Genomic DNA, 23,271 nt, shown 5'->3' with positions numbered 1-23,271 from the left:
TATATATATCTATATCTATATCTATCTATATCTATATCTATAGATATAGATATAGATATCTATATATATCTATATATATCTATATATATAGATATAGATATAGATATCTATATATATCTATATATATAGATATAGATATATATATCTATATATATCTCATCTCTGGATCCTCATTAGCATTTACTAATGTAAAAGTTGCTCTTTTTTTTAAAAACAATTGATACATGAACATCTATAAACATGTTTTGTAAAACAGGAAATATAATAAATCGGGGAAGATATTATATTCATTCAGTACAGCAGTGTACAGTTAATAACTACTCAGTCTTTGATAGACAGCATAGATTAATCAATAGCAGTTTGGTCAGGGAATCCCGAAGAAAGGAAGAAAAATTCAGCCTCGACTCTTCCACCAACTAGAATTCTTGCATGCATATATTCATAGAACCAGCTTTGTGTTATAATTATTGTTTTATTTATAATATTGACCAATTTTATAAAGACTATTTACATATTTATCCATCATTCTGAAACAAATGGCGCATGTAACGTTTCTCCTTGTAATGTTTCTGCTTCCTCACAAAAGCAAATCAATCAATTTCCCACTCTTCCTTTTAACCTTCCCATGCATCTGCCTCCTTGTCTTATTCATGGCTCATCTTATAAAGCCCATCACTCAATACTAACATTGTACAATCTGACCCCAGTGGTGTCTCCAAAAGATGAGGTTGAGGGCAAGTTTGTCCTATAGTGTTACCTTCTGTAAAGCCAGGGCTCATCACTTTAGCAGTGTGCGGGGTGCTTTTCATCTGCATGTGTGTGGACATGTCTGCATATTTGTCTGTGTGTGTGCACAGTTAATACAGATAGCCTATCAACACGTGACTCATAACTCCCAACAGGTTTTGGGAACAGCAGAAATAGACAATGAGATCGGACCCATTTCTTACCTTCAGATAAACTCGACTCTCCCTTTAATCTGGAATCATTTACTGCAGAAGCTCAACAGCTCCCCTCCCCGCTAAACCTAATGAGCAAGAACACAATAGCTTCTGTTTGCAGCAGTGTGGATACATTGGTACACATATGGGCATATTTTCTCAATAAATATTAACATTAAAAATAACATCATGTTTTTAGAGCTGAAAAGCTGCTTTTTGGAGACTTAAAATTCCTATTTAGAAAAATTGATCTTCAATAACCAGTAGTCTAGTACTGTAGTGATGTTTCTTGGTTATGATAGTATACCTTCAAAAATAAATTTTAATTTGAGCAGAATAGATACATTTAAAATCAAAGTTTATATTACTGGAAATAATGCTCAATGATACGCCTCCATTTAAGTATAAAGATTTGCTTCTACCTGAAAACCAGAACGGCTTCTTTAACATTGCTATGAAGACACAAACTTTCAGGCATCCTGAGGTTAGAGGCCACCGTGTTTTTTGAACTAGAGGTAAAAGGAGGCTGCACGAACACTCTTGACCTTTTCAGCTGGAGTGACAGAGCCTGGCTGGTCTTATGCAGGTCACCTTTCCCCATGCTGTACTCGGACTGCCTGGTTGAGCTCTTTCAGCCTTGTATACTGGCAGAGAAGTGGTAGAAAAGGGAAAGGCTGGGAGTTGTTACTGGCATGTCTGCATCTCCAACAACACGGATAAAAAAAAATTAAAAAAAAGGATTACAGTCGATGTTTTCTCACTGTTGAAGGATACATGTGTGCTGTTGCATTGCATTGTTGGATTCTCAGACCAGTGTATTCACACGCCCTGAAAATCATAGTCCTCAGCCTCCATTTTTTTGTCTTTCTTTTGTTCTGTTTTCTAGCTAGCCCACACTCGTGCTTCCTCTATTATTTCATTTCTGTCAGGGAATCGCTCTGACTGCCTCCCCCTCTTTCTCACTCTTTCTTTCTTCATTCCCTCCTTTTCTCCCCACCCCTCCTCCCTCCATCTCTTTTCCTCCCACTTCCCATCTTTGCATGTGCCACTTTCAATTGTAGTGATATGCCCTGTGGCAAACTCTGCCTCTGTGTGCTTGAGCAGGCTTTGTTGGTAATGGCTGTTATTCCTGACGCGAAGGGAGGAGTGTAAAATTTCTCCAGCAAAGCCTTACGCCTGCATGCATGGGAATTGTATTGTACAATATTCTGGAACAATGCACCCCCCGCCCCCATCCCCCACCCACTGCATGCTTTCCATAGGTATATTTATAATAATTATCAGACATAAATCTTATCCTAAATATCTCAGTAGCTCTCCCGCAAGAAATTTAGTCTCCTCTTTTGCTCTTGCAAGTAATTTATCAGTGTTTTCCTGTAGACAGTTTTACTGTAATATGGATCCTGTTAGTATTGAACCAATTTCTTTGTCTCCGTGCAAAGATAGTTTTTTAAGTGGACAGAGAAATATGATATGGGAGGTTTCCCCTTCAGTCAGCTGATTAGATTATTGAGCATTCAGCTTCTGTTTGCGGACTCCTTCTAATCTTTATGTCCAGTAAAAAACAAAAAATATATATATATTATTAATAGAAACGAAAAGGTTTAATGCTTCAGTCATACTTTCCATTATAGTTCACTTTGTAATTAGTTTTGTTATATTTAAAGGTAATGTAATGGTCAGTAAGGTTGTGTTTTGTGTTACTCACTGTTGGGTGGAAGTGAAATTTGTATTGTGTCTTTTGGCCCATGTGCTATGCGCTGCTGGTATGCCTCTCACCTCTAATTGCCCCATACTCCTCTGACAGGCCCTGGAAAGCGAGTTTGTGTCATGTCAGCTTCATCAGTGGATTGACCTTATTTTCGGCTACAAGCAGCGAGGCCCAGAGGCGATGCGCGCCCTCAACGTCTTTCACTACCTGACTTACGAGGGCTCCGTCAACCTGGACAGTATCACTGACCCTTTGCTCAGAGAGGTAAAGCACACGGACGCACACACGCCAACCCCTTTTTTTTTTTTCTGTTGCTCAACATAACCACAACTTCCTGTCTCTATTTGTTCTGGCATGTGCAGGAGCTCCAGGAGCATTCGCATCATGCATCTGTCAGTCAAATGTTGTGTCATGCAAATGTACACCGTGAGAGAATCAGATAAAGATCATGACTCACTGCAGGTTTTATTTTTTATTTGTGTAATTTCCTGGTTACACAAACAGATTTTCTGGAATTATTAATACTCTCTCAGATAAACAATAGTCCTTTCATATCATTCAGCATTATCATTATTCACAGCTTGTCTTAACATCGTAACAATGTCCTCCTTTTTTTGTCATGTCGAAGATACTGTCTGTCCTCGCCCTGAATCAGATCAGTGAATGTGACCTCACTCTTTGATCAATCACCAAAGGTCACTTAGTCAGTAGATGAGGGAGTGAATCCTCTTGTTCTTAACAAATTAATTGAATAACTACTCGCTCCGCCATACTACTCGTGAATAGCGTAATTGCAAGGGGAAAGGGGACCAGAATATGCAGCAGCTGGCATGCATTGTGGTACTTTCCAGTGTGAGCTCGTCTCTCCCTGTGATATCCACCATCTGCTGTCTGCAAAACAAGTCATTTATATACTGTCACTTCCAGGGCCGCCTTTATTTATCAAGTGACCACTATGCAAATCACCTGCAGAAGATTTGGCTGATCTAATTACCAAACCATATTGTGAAAGAGTTGGTTTTCATCATTTTGAGGACAATTTTAGATGATGCCTTGTTTATTTTGCATCAGATTGAGGGGGTTTTAAGCTGTCTTCCACCCTGGCTGTTGTTACCCTGAGAGATGACAGTACTGTTAGTTAGTTGCACATTAGGAAGCCTGCTACTCAGGCTCCCTAATTGCACCCAGTTGATGTATTCTCTGTTGTGACATGTATTGTGAATATATTTTGTGAAGGAGAAAGAAATTGGTTCAGCTAATTGCAACTGATGTAATGTTGATATGATGAGCACTAATTAAGACGAGCCTTCATACCCACAGTTTGGTTTTTCATTCCAGGTGGACTTTTTTGTATATTAAAACTCCCAGTAATCTCATGAACATGGTTTTTGGAAAAGTCGTCATGTTCATGCATTAAAATATATTTATTTTGTTTTATTGTATTGCAAAGTTGCAAATATGATTTTGTTCCAAGTAGAAGCCATGTAATTTGATTAAAAATCATCAATATTCTGCACAGTCTGAGAATGTTAAGAACATTTGGCAGGTGACTACCTGCTTCTGTTCCACTTCTGCCTTAATGAGTCGGTGAGGTGTGGCATGGAAGTGTGCCCAGTGAATGTCTTGCTTTTTTCTAAAATGTGGCGATTGACTTCGGGGTATTGATTCATTCTGGGCCTGACAGGTGAAGCTGCAGATCTGGCATTAGTCACAACAATTAAGGCATTTGAAATGTCAAGAAATTAGAGGTCATGAGAGATAATTTCCGCCTGTGTGTCAGATGAAAATGATGACACCCTCTGACATGCCGCTGGGCCTCTGGTTGAGGGCACGGTGACAGCTCTACTGGGCACACTGCCGGAACAGCAGTCCTTCACCGTGATGCTTCTCGTGACAGCCCTCTCTTACTGAAAAACATGACAGCAACCCCTGGATTCAGACCCCACTGTGTCACTCAGAAGTAAACAGACAAATTATTCATCAGTAGGACTCTATTCCTCCTCATGTCACTGCCCCTCCTGCCCCCTCTGATTCAACAGAGACAACAAAGTGTGCTATAGCTAGCAAATGTGGGGCTTTGAAGTAGCTGACATACTTTAGAGTGATTTCACTGTGATATTCTAATTATGATGGAATACATGTTTAAATGCTTGACCTTAATCTGTATTAATCAGCGATCATATAGGATTTAATGTGCATTATTAGTGATCATAGCTGCATTCGAAACAAACGCATACTGGTGGACATAATATTTGAGACATTTCTGCTCAGCTCCCAAGCTGTCACTCAAGAAACACCCTCAAGGCAATTCTTTATTTGTACTTAGGGATTGCAGATAAGCTTATCTTAAACAAATTTCCACAGGCATGTAAAGAATGGGCAGTGATGTTGTCACATGGGAAAATAACTCAGTTACACAGATTTTACAAATTCTAAATGGTACCTTCACATATATTTACATGGGTTTGTATGGTTTTGATGGGTTTTTGCAACCTGTTTAAATTCCTACTTAAAAGCAATTCGCCATCTGTAATCTATGGGATCTACCAAAAGGTGAAAGGTGCCGCAGCTTCATGTTTGCAGTTGCCACTGTGCATCTCAGGTGTCGTGACTCAGCACACGGTGCTTAGTGGGGCAATGCAAGGCCATGTCTGCAGTCTGTGTGACAGAGCTGTTGTGTTGCTGCATTGCATGAGTGCACTGGAGGATCCTCCATAGAGACTGCCACCAGTTTGGGGAGCATACAGTAGAGACGCAGGGAGCTGGAGACACTCACCTCTGAAGCCTTTTGCTCATAACCCAATTAGATGCAAACAAAGTCAGACAGACAAATACACATGGTGAGTTATAACGGATGTTTGGTGCTCATCCAAGCAAGGTGGGTTTTTGCTGGGAGGGAAGATCATCCAGATGGCTTTGGCAATAAGTGTCACTTATCAGCCAAAAATCAAAGCCTGAAGTGACTTATACTAATGAACTACCTGTTAAGTGCTCGCCATCTCAGATCGAGATAAGTTTCTGACATACATCACTGAAGATTAGTATTTAAATAGCTGAGAGCTATTGATGTGTTTTGATCATATAGTGGAAGAACATGTTCTTGGGTTAACCTTCAACAAGTCAAACCCCACCTGCCCCCATAACACAAAAACACATACAGAGACAAACTCTCCTGTTTGCACTTGGAAACTTTTGGTGTTCAGGGTTTTCTGAGGCTACCAAAATGGGGCTTTGCTGCACCCAGTTTCCCCAATAATAGAATCATCATAAAAAATATGTTGATGTTTTCCACATGGCCTTCTTAGCCTTTCTGATCTTTGTATCAAATTTCTCTACTTGAACAGACACGGTGACCCTAACCCCAAACCTAACCTTAAATAGCCATAATGTCAGTTGCTTATTACTTGACAGACTGCATTGTAAAGAAACCCCGACTAACACTTAATGATTGCCAAATGTGCTCCCCAACTCACGTGAAACTTTCACTACTAAGCGACAGAGCTGTGCAGACAGCGCCTTTTTTTTTTTTTTTTTTGGTGCTGTGGAAGATAGGAAGTGATCGGGGGTGTTGGGGGCGACCGTGTGGCTTGCAGGTGGCCTGTCCTAATTCAGTATCACCTCCAAACTTCCCATGCCACTTCTCCCACTGTGGCATGTGTTACCCAATGGGTCTTTTTGATAGTGAGTGGTGTGTACAGGCGGAGGAAAATGAGGGCTAGCTGCCCAGGCAGTCAGAAGGGCGGGCGAAAGGCTGAGCGATGTATGTTCCATTGTGCACAGTGGCATTGACGGACGTCTACAAGCTCCCCTCTGATGGTGGAAGTGGCTCCAGTCACATCAATCACTCCCACCGTGGAGTGCCCCACTTTCAGTCAAGCTCAGCAGCTCTTACTATTTGTTTTTTGCTCCCTCTAACTGCAGGCAAATTAGATCTAGTGTCTATTTAAATGGATTTTCTTTTTTAAATCTACTCTTTTAATGGCTGTTTTTAGGTAGTTTTCTAACATCACATGCATTTAGACTTGTATTTTATACCCCACGAATCATCTTTCATCAAAGTACCTTTAACCAAATTGCCCTGACCTGCTTGTGTAATTTTGTGGCTCTGTTTAATACATGTTAATGTGCATACACATGCTTTTACCCTTTTGTTTCAAGCACAATAACATCTAAAAGCACACCGGCTTGCTGCGGTCCTAGCTGGATGTCACTCCAGGTTAACGTTTGTGCAGTTGGGGCCCCTGCTCCTGGAAATGGGAATGGTTAACTGAAGCATGTTAATAGGAAAAGGCTTGTCTCTTCCATACTAACACTTGGATGACTCTGCAGGGTGAGGGGGGAAGGGGGAGCACCCAGGCGGATTGGGAGTGCACCCCTTTCCCTTTACCTCCCCCCTTCCTCAGAGGCACGGCTGAGTTAGGATTTGCTTGCATTGTCAAGTAACGCATTGACCCATCACTTTGATGCATATTGATTGTGACAGCCGCTCTCTCTCTCTCCTTCTCCTCTCTCTCTCTCTCCCGCAGGCCACAGAGGCGCAGATCCAGAGCTTTGGACAGACGCCATCTCAGTTGCTTATTGAGCCACATCCTCCACGCAGCTCCGCCATGCACCTGGTGAGAACAGCGAGCATGCTGGGAAAATTCCCTGCACCTCTGGTGGTGCTGGTGTGCATGAGGAAGGATGTGTGGACCTGTCCAAGCCCGGATGGTGTGTGTTAGCGTGAATGTGTTTGTAGGTACAGTAGACAGAAGATTGACAAGGAAGTCCTCAAATTCTCACTTCCAAAAGTTTCTTTGAATCTGATCTTTTATAACAGAAGATACATTTTTCAGAAGTCCTACATCATGTAGGTCACAGACCCTCAGTATAGCAAACAGTCTTTTAGTTCCAGTGGTCTGCACTGTTCTGGAGCTGGTACCGCCTACTAGAAGTGTGGTTAAAATGGAATAGTGCTCTCTACTGGCCTAGTAGTGCCTTTCTTTATATTGGAAGCACCTCTTCCCTGTCCAATCCATGTAACAACCAGCCTTGTCCTCATTATCCTCACATGGCTCTCTGTTTCTCTCTCCCTACAAGAAACTTAAGACCTTTTAGGTCCGTTTTCTACTTTGGCAAATGTTGAGAATATTTTCATCACTTCTCTCCAGTTCTTTAAATGGCTTCCTGTATCAAGGATGAGACTGTTTCAGATCTTACAGTATTGCCAGTATCACTATGTCTGCCATTGCTTTTACTTCTGCTACACATGCAGAAGTCAGCATAGTAGGAAAAGGTAGGAAAAGCACATTGCAAACGTTTTTAAAAAGCCAGTTGCTTTTAGTGCTTTCCTTATGGGCCATTTTCTGATGTATCTACATGTATGCACCATCTCATACGTGCAGTCAATACCATCCCAGTTTCCCATGTCTACCTGTGTCTTAGTCCCTGCTTCCCATAGGGGACAGTGCATGAAACTCTCCTTTGTGTCTAAACCTAGTTTTTCCTCCAACCTCCATACTAATTGCCTCTTGCATTCTTTTTCTTTCATCTTTTCATATCTCTTCTTTTTCATTTTTTCCATCGCCTCCCATCCTGCTCCTCTTCCTCCTTCTCCTCCTCCTCTCCCAACATTGTACTACTCCATCCTTTTCCACACTTTGTCTTTTCTCTCTTCTACTCAATAGTGTTTCCTTCCACAGAGTCCCCTAATGTTCAAGGACCAGATGCAGCAGGATGTCATTATGGTGTTGAAGTTTCCCTCCAATTCACCCGTAACCCACGTGGCTGCCAACACTCTGCCCCATCTTACAATACCTGCTGTGGTCACTGTCACCTGCAGCCGCCTATTTGCAGTCAACCGATGGCACAACACCGTCGGTGAGTGGAGCTCAGCTCACATGCACAAAAGTGTGCCGCACCACATGCCATACCTACCACAGCAGTGGCCCTGTAAAATCACTTCATCACCATCGCACACACACACACCAAAAAAACTACCAACTGCTCATAATAGAGCTACAGCCAGCTGGCTATGGGAGAGGCTAGCACCTCCCAGGTAAGCTGACCGTGAGTGTTTCCACATGTTACTTCTCAGACATGTGTGAACAACATTACCCACGGAGCCCAACCCTGAGAATCGGCCTCACCTCAGGGTCAGAGGGCCAAAGCAATGGTTACTAGAAAATTAGGCCACAACTGCACCACATTCTCCTCACACATCCCCATCTGTCACTGTAGAAACACACAGACCTCCGGACCAAAGCGCCTGCTCTATGTGGCGGCTCTGGCTGCACCCACACTAATGAACACAGCTGCAGCACCCTTGCCATCCTGTTGGAGAGGAGGGAAATGTGGTTTGGCTTTTCAGAATAATTACGATAACAAGACCTCCATATTTTCAGGCATGTAGCTGCTTCAAAACTGGCTCCAGATATGTTCACATGGATGAAATATCTCCATTCAATTTGACACTCTGGGGGGGGAAAAAAGCAGAGTAAGACAGATGGACCTCCAATGCTTCCATCTCCTGGAAGATATCATGAATTAACTTGGCTCTAAAAGTGGAACAGGTGTGCGCGTGTGTGCAGATATGTCCATTGGTCAGAAATAGGCTCACATATCTGTCTGGATTCAGGTCTCCGAGGAGCACCCGGCTACTCCCTGGAACAGGCACATCACTTACCCATAGAGATGGATTCTCTGGTTGGTGAGTGAGCTTGAATGGAAAAAAAACAGCATTAAACAAAAATATCTAATGGAGTTTTAGATCTGTATAAAATGGCACAGTCCTTAATTTATAGCTTTGCTTGGGAAATTGCTTGGGACATGTGTTATTTCTTTCTTTCTTTTTTTTCCCACAGCCAACAATACTGGAAGCAACAAGCGTCAGATCACAGACCTAGTGGACCAAAGCATCCAAATCACCACACACTGTTTTGTCGTGACAGCTGACAACCGCTACATCCTGGTGTGTGGCTTCTGGGACAAGAGCTTCCGTGTGTACTCCTCTGAGACAGGTAGGTTAGAGTGTAAACTCTATTTCCTACAGAGGTGTGCACTGATGTGTGGAGGACAGTGCTATGACGGTAATGATACAGTATTGTTGCTCCTCTCTCCTGACAAGCCTTGTAGAAAATGGGTGAAAATAATAAATAATAATGGACTGAAATAAGAAAAAAAAGTTCTTTTAAATTTTTTTTCTCCTTATTCTTATGTTTCAGTCGGCTTAGGTAACATTAATTTGTGTTGGTATGTGTGTATATATAAAAAGGATTAGCATTGCACCTTACAATGCAAGCACAGACTGTATGTAAAAGATAGGTCTGAAAAGTGAAGCTAGAGCAGAATTGCATTAAACTTGATTTTGTTCCTTTGGTTGTGAAAATAACTATTAAAGGCTCTGCAAAAGTTCTCCCTCTTCTCTCTTCACTTATGACCTTATTAAACACTTTCCTATTAAATTATGGCCCAGTCACTAATTTAATTTATTACTGCATGTTTATCATATTGTAACTTGTTATCCTATTTTGAGTAAAAATCATGGTATGTACTGGAGAGTAGCTACCTTGTGACTGACAGGTTGCTACTGGATATGCATGCCATTTGTCTCAGATCCATCATTTGCCTCCCAAATCCAGTTTAAAAATGAAAAACAAGATAGCGATGTCTGAAATGCTATGGCTTCAAAGTTGTGAGTCAAACAAAACAAACAAATCAGTGGTGTCATGGTGGCCACTTCCATATTTTATATATGCTATATAATTACAGGAGTTTGACACACTCTCTTTCTCTTTAGAAACACTGGGTAGCTTAAATAATCCATTTAAAAATGCTAAGGACGTTATCTTTTAAACGGGGTCATAAGCACAAGTTTTATTTTGAAAAGCTGGTTAACCACTAGATTAACTTTTACAAGTATTTATTCACTAATTAATAAATTAACTCTCTTTACTTAAGTGACAGCATTCACAGTACCAGTTGTAGCAGTCTTTACATTTCTGGACTTTGTCAACACCGAACTCATGTACAGCGTGTATCCACTTTAGGTAAGCTGACCCAGATAGTTTTTGGCCACTGGGACGTGGTGACATGTCTGGCCCGATCAGAGTCCTACATTGGAGGAGACTGCTACATCGTCTCTGGGTCCCGTGATGCTACGTTGCTACTATGGTACTGGAGTGGGCGGCACCATATTATCGGCGACAACCCCAATAACAGTGAGTAACCGTATCCAAGTGCCACGCACTCGCATGCATAACAAAAGAGGAGAAGAACTGCCCTCTGGACATGTTTATAGTTAATTATGCCATTTCTTGGTTGTGAAATGAAAGTCTGTAAAGGTACACAAGTCTAGTATTTTTGTTTGTTTGTTGGTTGTTGTTTTTTTTTATTTTAATAAACTGGTGAAAAATATTTCTATTCTATAATTAGATTCTACAATCAAATCCAGAGGAGTGACGGGGGACGATCATTTATCTGCACCGAAGCTGTGATACATTAGTGTGATTCATTACATTGAGATGTGCTGCTTTCAAGTAGAGGACTCCAGATGTCTTGGCATTCATAATAGTAGACCCCAGTGTGTGATTTCTGCTGCTCAGTTCATTTAGTTTCTCATTCGCACTGATTGTCTTGTGTTTCAGACAATTAATCACAAAAGGAACTGTTACAGTACCATGCAGCAAGCAGAACCATATATGGTGTGGAATGGGGAAAAAACTGAAAATAAAGGGGGGGAAAAAACTGTTTTTATTTTATTTTTGGATAACAATGCCGTGTGTGTGCCCTAAAAGATCTCGTGTTTCCAGTCGTCTCAGATTCTAGGAGCTCTGAATTAGTCGTGAGTGTCCTTTAATTAACTTCACTGAAGCTCCGACAGTTAATTAAGAATTTCAGCTTGGATGCCTCCAATTAGCAAGGGGCAATAGCACTTGTGTTACTGCAGCAGGAAAACAGTATTCCCCTGATATTCACACTACTTGTGCTTACAATGCACCTTTAATGGACAGAAGATAAAAGGAAGCTATGTAGCTGAAGCACAGGGAGCGGAAAACAATTAGGATGCAGCTGAGAACTTTTAAACTTTATTCTTATATAAATCTTTGAGCCACTAATGATCATATTCAAATACAGATGAAAGGCATTAGTCTTGACAAATTAACTACTACCATCTTTTCATACCTTTACAATTAAAGGCCCCAAATTAATGCCGTAAAGCAAAACAGCAGTCCTTTGTATCCTTATTGACTGTCTCAATGAGCGATCTTTTCCAAGAATATCATTCTAGTGATTTCATGCCTATTATATTTTCTGTAATGCTAGTAAAAGGTTCTGTGAATATGTAGCAGCAGCTTGCCGGATCATTACTCTATCATCTCGCAGATGTGGCGTTCGCGAGGAAATTGATTTCACCCATGCCTCAAAAGCCTGCATGCAACTTCTATGTCTAATAATTAAAATAACTTCCAGCTCAATCATGGCCATGCTCCTCAGACTCAGCCCATCACGCTGGTTGCAAGGAGATATTTGCACCAAGTAATTGTTGTGGCTGAATCTAGCTTGTCCCAAGGGTTCAGGCAGGGTGGGGGGGTTAGTTGGTACAGGGTGATTGAATCTTTTGTCGGGTAGGTGAGCTCCTTTTTCCCCCGGAGGCTTTTGCTGACATTTGTCCTATTCAGCCCCCCTCAGCAGCAGGTACTGGGACTGACAGCACTGCTCAGGTCCCGGTCTCTAAGGGACCGTGTTGCATCGATCACAGTCCGGCTCACTGACTGGACTGCTGCCGCGGCTATAGAAGCAATATGCCGAGGTGGTGGTGGTGGTGGTGAGGTCGAAAGTGTGTCAACATCATCTATCAGGATGGTGCTGTCATCCAGTGAATAGGGAAAGTTTGACGGAATTGGCTGAACTTTTAGTTACATGTGGACACCAACAGTCTCATACTTATTCAGTGTTAGTTTGACATAAGTTTGGCATGAGCAGCTGGGGAAAAGGTGATGACTACAGTAAAGGCCCAAACAGAAGACTTGTTAGCTATCACAAACGTGTAAATATAAATTCTATATAAAAATATCCTTTAAGCAAAAGAAATACAGAATATTAAGCTTTGTTTTTTAAAGCAACTAGAGATTCTCAGTTGTGTTTTGTCATTTACTTTAAGTAGAATTTAAAGATTAATTAAAGAGATTTAACAATCTACGCATGATATAATTTAATTAAAAGTTCATTCCCTTCTTCAGCACTATTTAGGGAAAGGTTTAGTGGGTTTTTTTTTTGGGGTTTTTTGGTGATCAGAGCAATTCAGAAAGACTCCCGCTTTCATCGTTCTGACACTATTCGAGGTCGGCTCCAGGTGCCACGAAACACCCCTCACTAACCTCTCCCCCGGCCATCATCAATCATGTGACACACAGGATCAAATCAAGTGCCTGCCCTGCCATCCCTAGGCATCCCTTCATTTACATAACAATTCACATGGACCTCCCTGCAAGCAGATGTATGTCACAATCACAGCGATTGTGTTTATATGATTTCATTGTCTTATAAATGTGCTCGGTGACAGCGCAAAAATACTATGTACTGGCCGGTAAATTACCTGCAGCATGCTATTCACAGGATTTTTGCAGTCACACATCAGATTTAAAAACAATTAGCCAAGTCATTTGTTTTGTGACATTGTGTGCCTTTTTGTCCTTTAGGTGACTACCCAGCACCCCGAGCAGTTCTCACGGGTCACGACCAGGAGGTTGTGTGTGTATCAGTTTGTGCAGAGCTGGGCCTCGTCATCAGTGGAGCTAAAGGTCAGTGCGCTTCTTTGTTCTTCCATGTCACATTGACTGGACAAAAAAAGGTGACATCAGGTACACCAATAAACTGGAATGGTCATCTAATGCTCGTGCATTAGATGACCATTTGATTAGTGACCACCTCCAAAACAATGTTTATCCAGATGACAGATATGCAGTCGCTTCACAGAAATTGACTATTTTTATAGATTCTTTACATAAGCACAGGTTGATCACATGTGCGTTCTGGTTTGGTAGAGGGTCCGTGTCTGGTCCATACCATCACAGGGGACCTTTTGCGGGCTTTGGAGGGACCAGAACACTATCTGTGCCCACGGCTCATCTCGGTTTCCAGCGAGGGCCACTGTATCATCTACTATGAGAGGGGACGCTTCTGCAACTTCAGCATTAATGGAAAACTGCTGGCACAAATGGAAGTCAATGATTCCACCAGGGTATGCCAACTTTAAAAAAAACATCAGTATACTCCAGGAAATATGCATTTTTGTTCATCTGCAGTTTTAAAATGTTTGGAGATATTTAAATCTCAAGTACATAAGATTTTATTCAAATACTGAGTCATTTTTTTTATGCATACTGAGCACGTTAACCTTTGATTGGATGATAGTAATGTTGTACAGTATGTTGCATCAGGTCATGTATTTTCAGTATGCTATATATTTCTCATTCTGGAGCAAGAAAGGTGAGTAAATGTTGGGTTGGAAGTTTTACGTGTAACTGGCCTCTATCCCTCCTGTAGGCAATTCTCCTGAGCAGCGATGGCCACAACCTGGTGACAGGTGGAGACAACGGTGTGGTGGAGGTGTGGCAGGCTTGTGACTTCAAACAGCTCTACATCTATCCAGGCTGTGATGCAGGCATCCGAGCCATGGACCTATCACATGATCAAAGGTCAGGGCAAGCAGTTGTATGCTGGTGATGGTATATTAGGCCCATGAGATTAAGAGCTTAATGAGGTAAACCAAAGTATATTTATAATCATTTAATGGGGCGGTTGTGGCACAGGAGGTAAAGCAGGTAGCTTGTTGGAAGGTCAGTGGTTTAATTCTTTGCTCTAGCCGGTTGAGAAGGATAAACTCTACATTTCTAACAGTTCATCCACATGCCATAGAGACAAAAATTACAGGGGTGCAAATGCATATATTTCGGACACTGGCCAGCACACATACATGAAGGCAGAAATCTAAAGGCAGGTCAGCCCCTTGTTTGTCCTGAAAGTTATTTCTCCACAAGATTTGTCAGGAGTCATATAATGAGTGTCTGGACTCACAGACGGCAGTGTCCGCTTTGGGGCTAAAAGCCTGACGTCATCATGTGACCCTGGCAGTCAAGAGAGGTTAGAGAGCCTGAACATTCAAGCTTCACTTCACAGCCACAGGCCAAATATCCCTCAGTATTTACAGGCCTATCCAAAAACGGAGACCTCGGGCCAAATGCATAAAACTTGATTACAAGTGTGCATAATCAACAAGGCATAAATGTGCAACATTTTCATCAGATCACTATTTTTTTAAGTTCATGTCTCACTTTTCATTTCACCAAATCAGGCTCAATTTGCTTTGAAAAACACACATGCACATATGCCCTTCAACTTTGTGAGCACATATATATCCAAACATTAGTTCTTAAATCTGCACCATCAAAGGTGCTTAAATAACCCTTTAAGACAAGCAGTGGCTAGTTGGAGGAAACTGAATTATTTTAATTTAAACAAGTATTAAACCACCACTTAAATATTTGAAGAACCCCTCGATTCAGCTGCAGTGTCTTTTCTCAATAAGTTGACGTTAGGTAATCTAAGTGAGCTGGGCTCCTTGACTCCCTTTAGAGAAGGACATTCTGCTAAAACTCTGTTCATTGTGCTGGAGCATTTTAGCCCTCGGGGTGTAGCAGTATAAGACGACCCTGTGAAATCAGCTGCTTTTCCTACATACCAGCCAGATGTGGACACTGGGGGCATAGGGCACTTACAGAAAGACAGTGGGACTCAGTGGTCCACTTGAGTTGTCAGAGGAACTCAGTAATTTACTGTCACAGCCCCTCATGACCTCCTGCACCGGTTTCATTCACTCACTGTGGGGATTTTAACAAATCATTCAGATGCATGGAAGTACGCTTAAACAGTGAACACATTTTAACGCATGTTGGTTTCTCGCTCTCATTCACACACCTTTAGAATAGCATTAAGTTATAGAAAGAATATTTACATTTTCCAGTGGTTTTCTAACATCGGAATATTATATCTGGTATTTATTCCTTGTTTTGTTGCCTTTTAGGACTTTGATCACCGGCATGGCCTCTGGCAGCATTGTGGCATTTAACATAGATTTCAACCGCTGGCACTACGAGCATCAGAACAGGTACTGACGAGAGGTGGATACGTGCAGCAGGAGGCTAGTGTGGAGAATTAAGAGGGAAACCTATCAACCAGTGACCGAGTTGTGCTGCAGAGAATCCAAGATGCTGGGGGCATCAGCACGATAAAGAACTGTGTGTTCTTGCATGTGTTCATCTGGCCTCTGAGGCGAACACATGTCTGCTGCTAAACAATCTGGAGTCAGTTTGTTGGTTTTCACGTGAGCACCAGCTGAAGCAGGTCTGCTGTTCTGGATAAGAGGAGACTGAAATCAACTCTAATTAACAAAATTACACAGTTAAGTTATTAAAACATACTTAATGTTCCTGTTTCAACTGTGAAAATGCGAAACAAAATGAGGAACATTTATACAACATTTGTATGGCAGATACTTGGAACATTTTTCTAAGAAAAAAAATGCTCAACCTGTAAAAAGGACAGTCTAAAGTGTTTCTTCCTTATAAAGACTTGCAATGATCTAAATGCTGTTAGACTACCCACCATGTTCCATTAAGCCATGTATAAATGTTGCAAAGGTTTTCATTGCTCTTCAGATATTAGTTGGTTAGTTCCATGTATACGACCCTTCTTTGCTTATCGTTAACAGTGGTCAAGTGTATGTGTATGTGAAAAGACAATGTTTACTGTTAATTTGTTGTGTTTGAATGTCTATATGGAAATTCAGTGTGTCCTTTGTGAAAAGCGTTTGACCATGTCATAAATATGGATATTTCCAAATTTATTTTAAATCGGGGACTATATTGTTTATTAATGGAAAATATGAAAAGATTGTATACCAATTCAAGTTTGTCATGTGGAACATGCATTTATTTTTAGACATTGTTTCTTCCAAAAAACATCGAACGATTAAAATATCAGATTTGTTGGATTGTCTAATGATTGTCAACGTGTTTATGGTAAAGCTGAAAGTGCCATTTTTAAAGACATTCTACAGTTTCTGGCACTGCAAACATTTATACTGTTTATGTATATCAGATTTTCTTCAGTTATTCTTCTTTTACAATTTTCTGTCCTCCATAACTCCATGCTCTGAAAGCAATATTATGACATGTTCAACAAATAGGTCAATGAGAGGTATTCAGCAGTGTAACAACATGATATATTAATGAAGAGGACAGCAGTATAAATATGAGTATGGTCTATTTTTGGTGATATGAAAGCTATTGAGTCTGGATTTAAATGAAGCAAGGAGAAGTTGATTTCCATGAGCTGTCAATTTAAATGAACAAAAATATGCAAACTGATGGAGTTAGCGGTTAATTATTATTATTATTATTTTTTTTTTAAAACAGGTGCTACAAGACATAAACCTACCTACCCAAAGCTGAATATTTTGCATGTTAAAATCCTGAAGGCACTGGTTTTTCTTTCCTGTGAAAATCGTGTCATTATTGTGAATAAAAATGTCATATCATTAACAATATATCCGAATGAAGCAGTTAATTTTTATTGCAATCAGTACACAGTAAAAGGATTCTGCAAATGTTCCAGGAGGACGTGTCTGGAGCTGAAACAATTAGGTCAAAACTGGCAACTGTATGCTGAATTTCTTTTGTTGTTTTTATTAAAATTGATTGCATACACTGTAGTCACCTCAAGAGTAATTCTTGAGATTTTACTCATGTATGTGATTACTCTATAATAAGGTGTTATAGCAGTAGTGCAGTACATGTTATAAGTAGCTGGAGGTGGAATTTATGTGGTGTTTGGTCATACTGCCATCTGGTGTTTCAAAAAGTCACTGCCTCACAAATTAAATCCATTTTATTCTCAGGTTTGGTTTCTGTGCAGAGTACATTGTTAGAAGTTTGCTTTTTAACCACGGCAATATTTTTCCCTTTTTTTATTTTTGTTCTCATTCAGATTGTTGTACAGCATCCTTACATTTATGGAATATGGGTAAACAACACTATTCTTTTATACCTCATCTCCTCCAAAATAACAGCACTCCCCGTTTTGTCACACCGTATGTAAACATTACATACGCTTTTGGTGAAGATTCAGCACATTCCCCAAAACTCACACTTTGCTTTTCTTGTGCTTTTTGGGTTTGATCCCTTCAATTGAAAAACAAAAGCCCTTTTTACAACAAAGTCAGTTTAACAGCAGTAACTTCACACGACTAAGTATATACAAATCTTAGCTGTGTATGACTACAGTCTGCCTTTACCAAAGTTCATTCATCTAGGCAACACGTATAATGGTAAAAGGAATGGTTTTATATCTGACAAGCACATGTTAAACAGTAGAAGAACAGAACAACCGATTTGGGATGCATATCAGCACACATGCAGATTACAGTTTATGAAAAAGGAAAGAGGACAGTCATAATAATGAATATTTTGTCCCCTGTGAACCAATGCTTGGAGCAATTAGACAAAGCACAGAAAGTCTAGTGACCTAAAATTGCTCAGTCATATTTGATGTGATCACTGAAAGAAACATTCAACAAATTAAAACGTAATGGAGAGAAATATTAAAATTGCAGATTTTACTGGAAGCACTGTTGTATTACTATTATTTAACTTGGTTCTTATTTCAGTGTGTGAAAATCAACCATGTTGCACCAGTTACCCTCATGTGATAGGGAAGAGTTTGACATTCCAATAATCCCAGCAGCACATTCTCAAATATGCAAGCATTACAAAGGACACACAGCATTTGATAGGTATACTGCCCAAGAGCGCAGTATACCTAATTGCACTTAAATCTATATGTGTCAAGGCAAGGCCTTAAAATATGCACCTATTACCAACTACAGCATTGACATTCATATGCACCACAAGTGAACTGCAATCACTCTCACAGATGTGTAACAGAACTATTTCAGTAATCACCCTCGAGCACACAGGTAAGCTAAACCATCAGTTAAATATCAGTGGCCCATCTTCTCTTTGAGGAACTACTATGTGGCAAGACAAGAATTGTCGTCATTCTGTTAGGTCCAGGAAATACTTATTTGGCAGCATGTCTGAAGTCCTTTCAAATAACGTGTCAATGGTTTATGCACCACAAAGTCAAGTGCTACAGCACGCTTACTGCTTGCCTTACAGTACAACAGAAGGTTGGCCGATACTGTTAATATTAACAAGCTGAAATCAGATATGTACTGATCATTTACTGAATGTAATTTAATATTTAAAGGCTAAGGTTTCGGTTTCAAAAAGCTTTACTTCCTGTAGGATACAATATTAACCAGCAGAGGGCTCCAAAGTACTACAATGAACCAGTCCTTGCCCCTTGATAGGGCCTAAACAGCTTGTTGGCTTTTTGGAGGGGAAGGGGAAACAACATGCATCTTGTGATTTTCTGTAATTTATAGAATTATCATTGAAGCCTACACAAAAAAAAGCTTTAAAAAAAAAAAATCAGCATTCAATGTTAGTGGATGTCTTTGTTGGAAAATTCTTAAGAGAGTTGTTCAGGCTCAAAAATGCAGATTTGCAGTTTACATTTAGGGGAAATAGAAAAATACTGAAACCTGACTACTGATGTTTGTTTTCATAGCTCTGAAGCCCAAGAGCCAGCTAAAGTCTGTGCAGAGGAGAGCCCAACCTCTGGAAGTTAGCCAATTAGGACAGAGTGAGCTCATCCTTGAAGAGACGTTAGCAAATACAGCCTGTTACAAATCGAGGTTTTAATGGGTGAACTGAGAGCCTGCATTATTAGAATATTTTGAACTTTAAATGATACAAAGATGTGCCATTTGAACTTGGGCATAAAAATATAAACCTCCAGATCCAGACTAGACTTCTCTCTTAAATGCATTCAAGAATTGAAATAAAGGTAACATGACATTTTGGGGGTCGGGGGGGGTAAAACAGGTAAGGGTAATTATTCAGTCTGTGAAAGCTCAAGTCAACAGACTAGACCCATCAAACCCTCTGCCTCTTTTTCCACAGAGGAATGGATGGCACTGTCACTCCAGGAAGGCTTTTAGAATGGAGAAGTGGGTGAACGGACAGTGTCAGCCGAACTTGGAGAATAGTCTTCGGACTCTGAAGTGACCTCAGCAGGGGAAAGGCCACGGTTTGCACCGTGGGAGGGGCTGGCACGGATACCATGAGGGAGGTGGGCCTTTACATCCTGGTGGCGTCTTCGTCGGAAAACTTGCTTCTCTTTATCAAGTGGCGTGGTCTGAGAGAGGGTGACACAGCAGCAATTGTTAGCGTATCTAGAGAGCCAGATTAATGAGGATTGGCATCCACTCACTGAGGCATGAGGTACATTTTAGATGAGCCAGTGTCATCATGCACTTGTATGTGAAAAGCTGCATTTCCCTTGCAAGTTTTTCTGTATGTGAAAAAAAATGACTTCATCTTCTCTAAGGCAAGAAGAGGCAATAAGATCCACCACTTTATGTTGCCAACACTTCTAGAAAGAAAAAAAAATGTTTTCATCTTGGAAAATAAAAATGAAGTAGCACAGTTTATAAAAAAAAAAAACAAAAACAAACAAACTCTCAAACAACCTTTTTAAATGCAAAATAAGTCGATGGCAAGGAAAACTGTGCAGCTACCTGCTACAGCCCAAATGAGATGATGTAAGGTGATAAAGTGAAGGATATGATGAGGCATGAAAAGGGATCCACTGATGGGCAATATGTCAAACCCTTGGGAGATGGGAAATGGAGACTGCCAGCACTTTGCCATGAAAGCACTCACTTTATTTAAGCACTATGCTGTGTCATACCTTATCCAGTACAAAGGATGCTGGTAGCGGTCCAAAGACCCTGACTTCTTGATGGTTAAGTCCTGGTCCAGCTGAGCAGAGAGAGATGAGCGCAACTCAGAGGATCACTATGAACTCAAAGCATCACTTACCGGATTAGGAACACATCTCTACACTCCTGTTATTATTATTATTGATAAGATACTCGCAGATAGATGTCATGTCACTAAACTGACAAATGGTTTCAAAATAAAAGACTGTATACAGGAAATGTAGAGCAATGCAGATCCTCCTTAATAACAATGCTCACTTCGAAAACAAGTTATTTATCTTTCAAATCCAGCTTGTATTTGCAAATATTTCAAATTAAAATATCATCTCCTAAAACCTCGTAATGGTCAACTATGTTACTTCTAAGCTTTTCTAACAAAAGTGCTGGCAGTCCAGCTAAAAGTAGGATGAGAGGGCAGAGCAAACAAAGGAAAATCTAGCAGTAAGATGCAGATGGATGAAGTGATGACTGACAGAAAAAAGCAGGGAGGTTGCAGATTTAAAAACATCAGAGGACAATTGTTTACCTGTTTTACAAAAGCAGCAATTTTAGTTCCAACTTAAAATGACATCCAAGGCATAAAAATAAAAAGCTTCTGCATGTGTGAGTTGTATGAGGCACATTATGGCTCAAAGCTGAAAAGTCCTTCATTGCTAAAGCATGCTAATAAGCAGAAAGCCCAAATGTAATCTACCGTTGCACACCGACATGCAGTGTCAGTGTGGAGAGTGCAGAGCAGTGCTTACTGTGATCACGGACACTCCAGCTGTAGTGCTGTTGACCTTCACTCTGGTGTTAAAGTGCTTCCTGATCTTCCCAGCCACTGGCAGCTGGTGTTCTTTCTTTGACACACCATCATCCTGATAAATATAAAGAGCCATACTTCAGCAACTCTACTTTTCTCAACGTCACTGGTATCGATGCAGATTCTGGTGAAAGGACTGACGACACACTTACATTGACCCACGAGTGATCAAGGACTTGTACAGCTGTATATCTTTTATCCTCTGCTACCTGCAGCATCCCAGTGATCAGAGCCTAAACAGAGATTTGTTAGCCACAAAAATTCATAATAACATACTGAGGGTGTCTGGGGTGTTTCACATGGCTCGTGATCACAGCAGGACCACTTTCAGATACAAACCTTGGCTGAGTCTGACACATTGTCCCAGTGTGGTGCAGGAAATTCAAGCTGGCCCCTCAAAATCTGTTCAAAAAGCGCCTCCTGATCTTCACCACTCCTGTATACAGTTAAATTATAAAGCTAAGTTGATCTATAGGCACTATTAGTCTACATGCGACACCTTAAAAATGTATGGAAATAATGTGTAACGCTTAAAGTAAACCTCCAAATACAGGAGCACATACCCACGGAAGGGAGGGAATCCACACAGCAGTATATAAGTGATGACACCTGCTGCCCAAATGTCAACCTTTAGTCCATATCTATAATATGAATATGAACACAAAACATAAAGGACACTTGACGCAGAAAAACAACACTCTTGCATCTTGATGCATGCTCAATCATCCAGGTAAGTAAATCTCCAAAAGTTGATTCTGTTCATCTGGATGTAACGTTTTCAGTGGGAGAAACGTTTCATCACTCATCCAAGTGACTTCTTCAGTCTCAGCAGACTGCAGGTTTCCCCAATCTTATAAATAGTACATTTGCATAACTAGCACCACTGAAGGAACAATGGGCTGGGAGACCAGTTCCTTCATCATAATTATGCAAATTCTCATGACCATTGATCAACAACCACTGATCAATGGCCATGAGTACCATTCACAGAGAGTTGGGGAATGGCTGCAATCACAGCATTGTAAGATGGTGAAAGATGTACCCTTAGGCCCCCTCCTCGATTCAGAGATGGTCTTTGCCTTTTCACATAAATGGCTTCCTTGACTCCGCGCTCAAACCAGCGTCCCTCCCTGTCCAGGATGTGTACATCCTCATCATTGAAATTGAGGAGGGGGTCTAAGGGTACATATTTTGCCATCATACAATGCTGCAATTGCAGCCATTCCCCAACTCCCTATGAATGGTACTCACTGAAAACGCTACGTCCAGATGAACAGAATCAACTTTTGGAGAACACTCTTGCATTTTTTTTATGGTCTTGATAATGGTGCTGCAGATGACTGGACTGGATAATGTAATTACTGATTTACCCCATTTCAGCAACAATCTCTGGTGCTACATAGGTGGGTGTGCCACACACAGTATAAAGGGGCCCGTTGACAACAGTAGCCAAGCCAAAGTCTCCTAACTTCAGAGATTTACTCCCATCATTGTGCTCATATACCTGGACAAGATACAGAAATGGGACAGTGGGATATACTGGATGAAAAGGTCACCAATAGTCAATCTGATTAGTAAAACTTTGATTTCATTATTGAGCCATTTTTCTTTTTTTATTAGTGCAGTAATTTCAGGCAAAATTAACTACAAAAAATTCCATTGACTGCAAACACGGATGGTCTGCACAGAAGACTTTTGGTTTGATCATGAAATGAATCTTATTCAACAAGCAGTAATACTAAAAAAGTGAATGTGTAGTTTTAAGACCAACAATAATTTTTGGTCTAGAGAAGAAATTTGAGTATATTTGATCATCGTTAAATTACCAAAGAACTGTGTAATTTAATTAACTTATTTACCTATGCACCATTTATTATTGGTAGTTTTAAATCCAAGCTCATTCATATATATATAATATATATATATA

General features: G+C 40.6%; 2 protein-coding genes across 7 annotated transcripts in view; one reads left to right on the top strand and one right to left on the bottom strand.

Annotated features, from left to right (window-relative positions):
- The window catches only part of nbeab (neurobeachin b), a 199,255-nt gene extending 181,870 nt beyond the window's left edge, over window positions 1–17,385 (top strand). For 3 of the 4 annotated variants that reach the window (XM_013911568.1, XM_013911566.1, XM_013911569.1), the window contains 10 exons: window positions 2,749–2,916; window positions 7,179–7,268; window positions 8,319–8,511; window positions 9,269–9,340; window positions 9,495–9,650; window positions 10,680–10,850; window positions 13,332–13,433; window positions 13,677–13,873; window positions 14,179–14,330; window positions 15,716–17,385. In XM_013911568.1, coding sequence (XP_013767022.1) covers window positions 2,749–2,916; window positions 7,179–7,268; window positions 8,319–8,511; window positions 9,269–9,340; window positions 9,495–9,650; window positions 10,680–10,850; window positions 13,332–13,433; window positions 13,677–13,873; window positions 14,179–14,330; window positions 15,716–15,806 — 1,392 coding nt within the window. In that variant the 3' untranslated portion in view covers window positions 15,807–17,385. The remainder of the gene's footprint in view (window positions 1–2,748; window positions 2,917–7,178; window positions 7,269–8,318; window positions 8,512–9,268; window positions 9,341–9,494; window positions 9,651–10,679; window positions 10,851–13,331; window positions 13,434–13,676; window positions 13,874–14,178; window positions 14,331–15,715) is intronic. The other variant, XM_013911567.1, reaches the window with a different exon arrangement.
- Window positions 17,386–17,787: 402 nt separating this feature from the next.
- The window catches only part of LOC102205718 (serine/threonine-protein kinase DCLK1-like), a 19,376-nt gene continuing 13,892 nt past the window's right edge, over window positions 17,788–23,271 (bottom strand). For 2 of the 3 annotated variants that reach the window (XM_005736014.2, XM_013911573.1), the window contains exons 11-16: window positions 22,715–22,848; window positions 21,908–21,985; window positions 21,684–21,780; window positions 21,497–21,577; window positions 21,286–21,399; window positions 17,788–19,953 (exon numbers count right to left, since the gene is read on the bottom strand). In XM_005736014.2, coding sequence (XP_005736071.1) covers window positions 19,753–19,953; window positions 21,286–21,399; window positions 21,497–21,577; window positions 21,684–21,780; window positions 21,908–21,985; window positions 22,715–22,848 — 705 coding nt within the window. In that variant the 3' untranslated portion in view covers window positions 17,788–19,752. Of the gene's footprint in view, window positions 19,954–20,508; window positions 20,580–21,285; window positions 21,400–21,496; window positions 21,578–21,683; window positions 21,781–21,907; window positions 21,986–22,714; window positions 22,849–23,271 lie in introns of all 3 variants that reach the window. The other variant, XM_005736015.2, reaches the window with a different exon arrangement.

This window comes from Pundamilia nyererei, unplaced genomic scaffold (genome assembly GCF_000239375.1).
Source record: "Pundamilia nyererei isolate P.nyererei 1_Seehausen unplaced genomic scaffold, PunNye1.0 scaffold00066, whole genome shotgun sequence".
Taxonomy (NCBI): domain Eukaryota; kingdom Metazoa; phylum Chordata; class Actinopteri; order Cichliformes; family Cichlidae; genus Pundamilia; species Pundamilia nyererei.
This window is presented reverse-complemented; position numbering and strand designations above follow the sequence as displayed.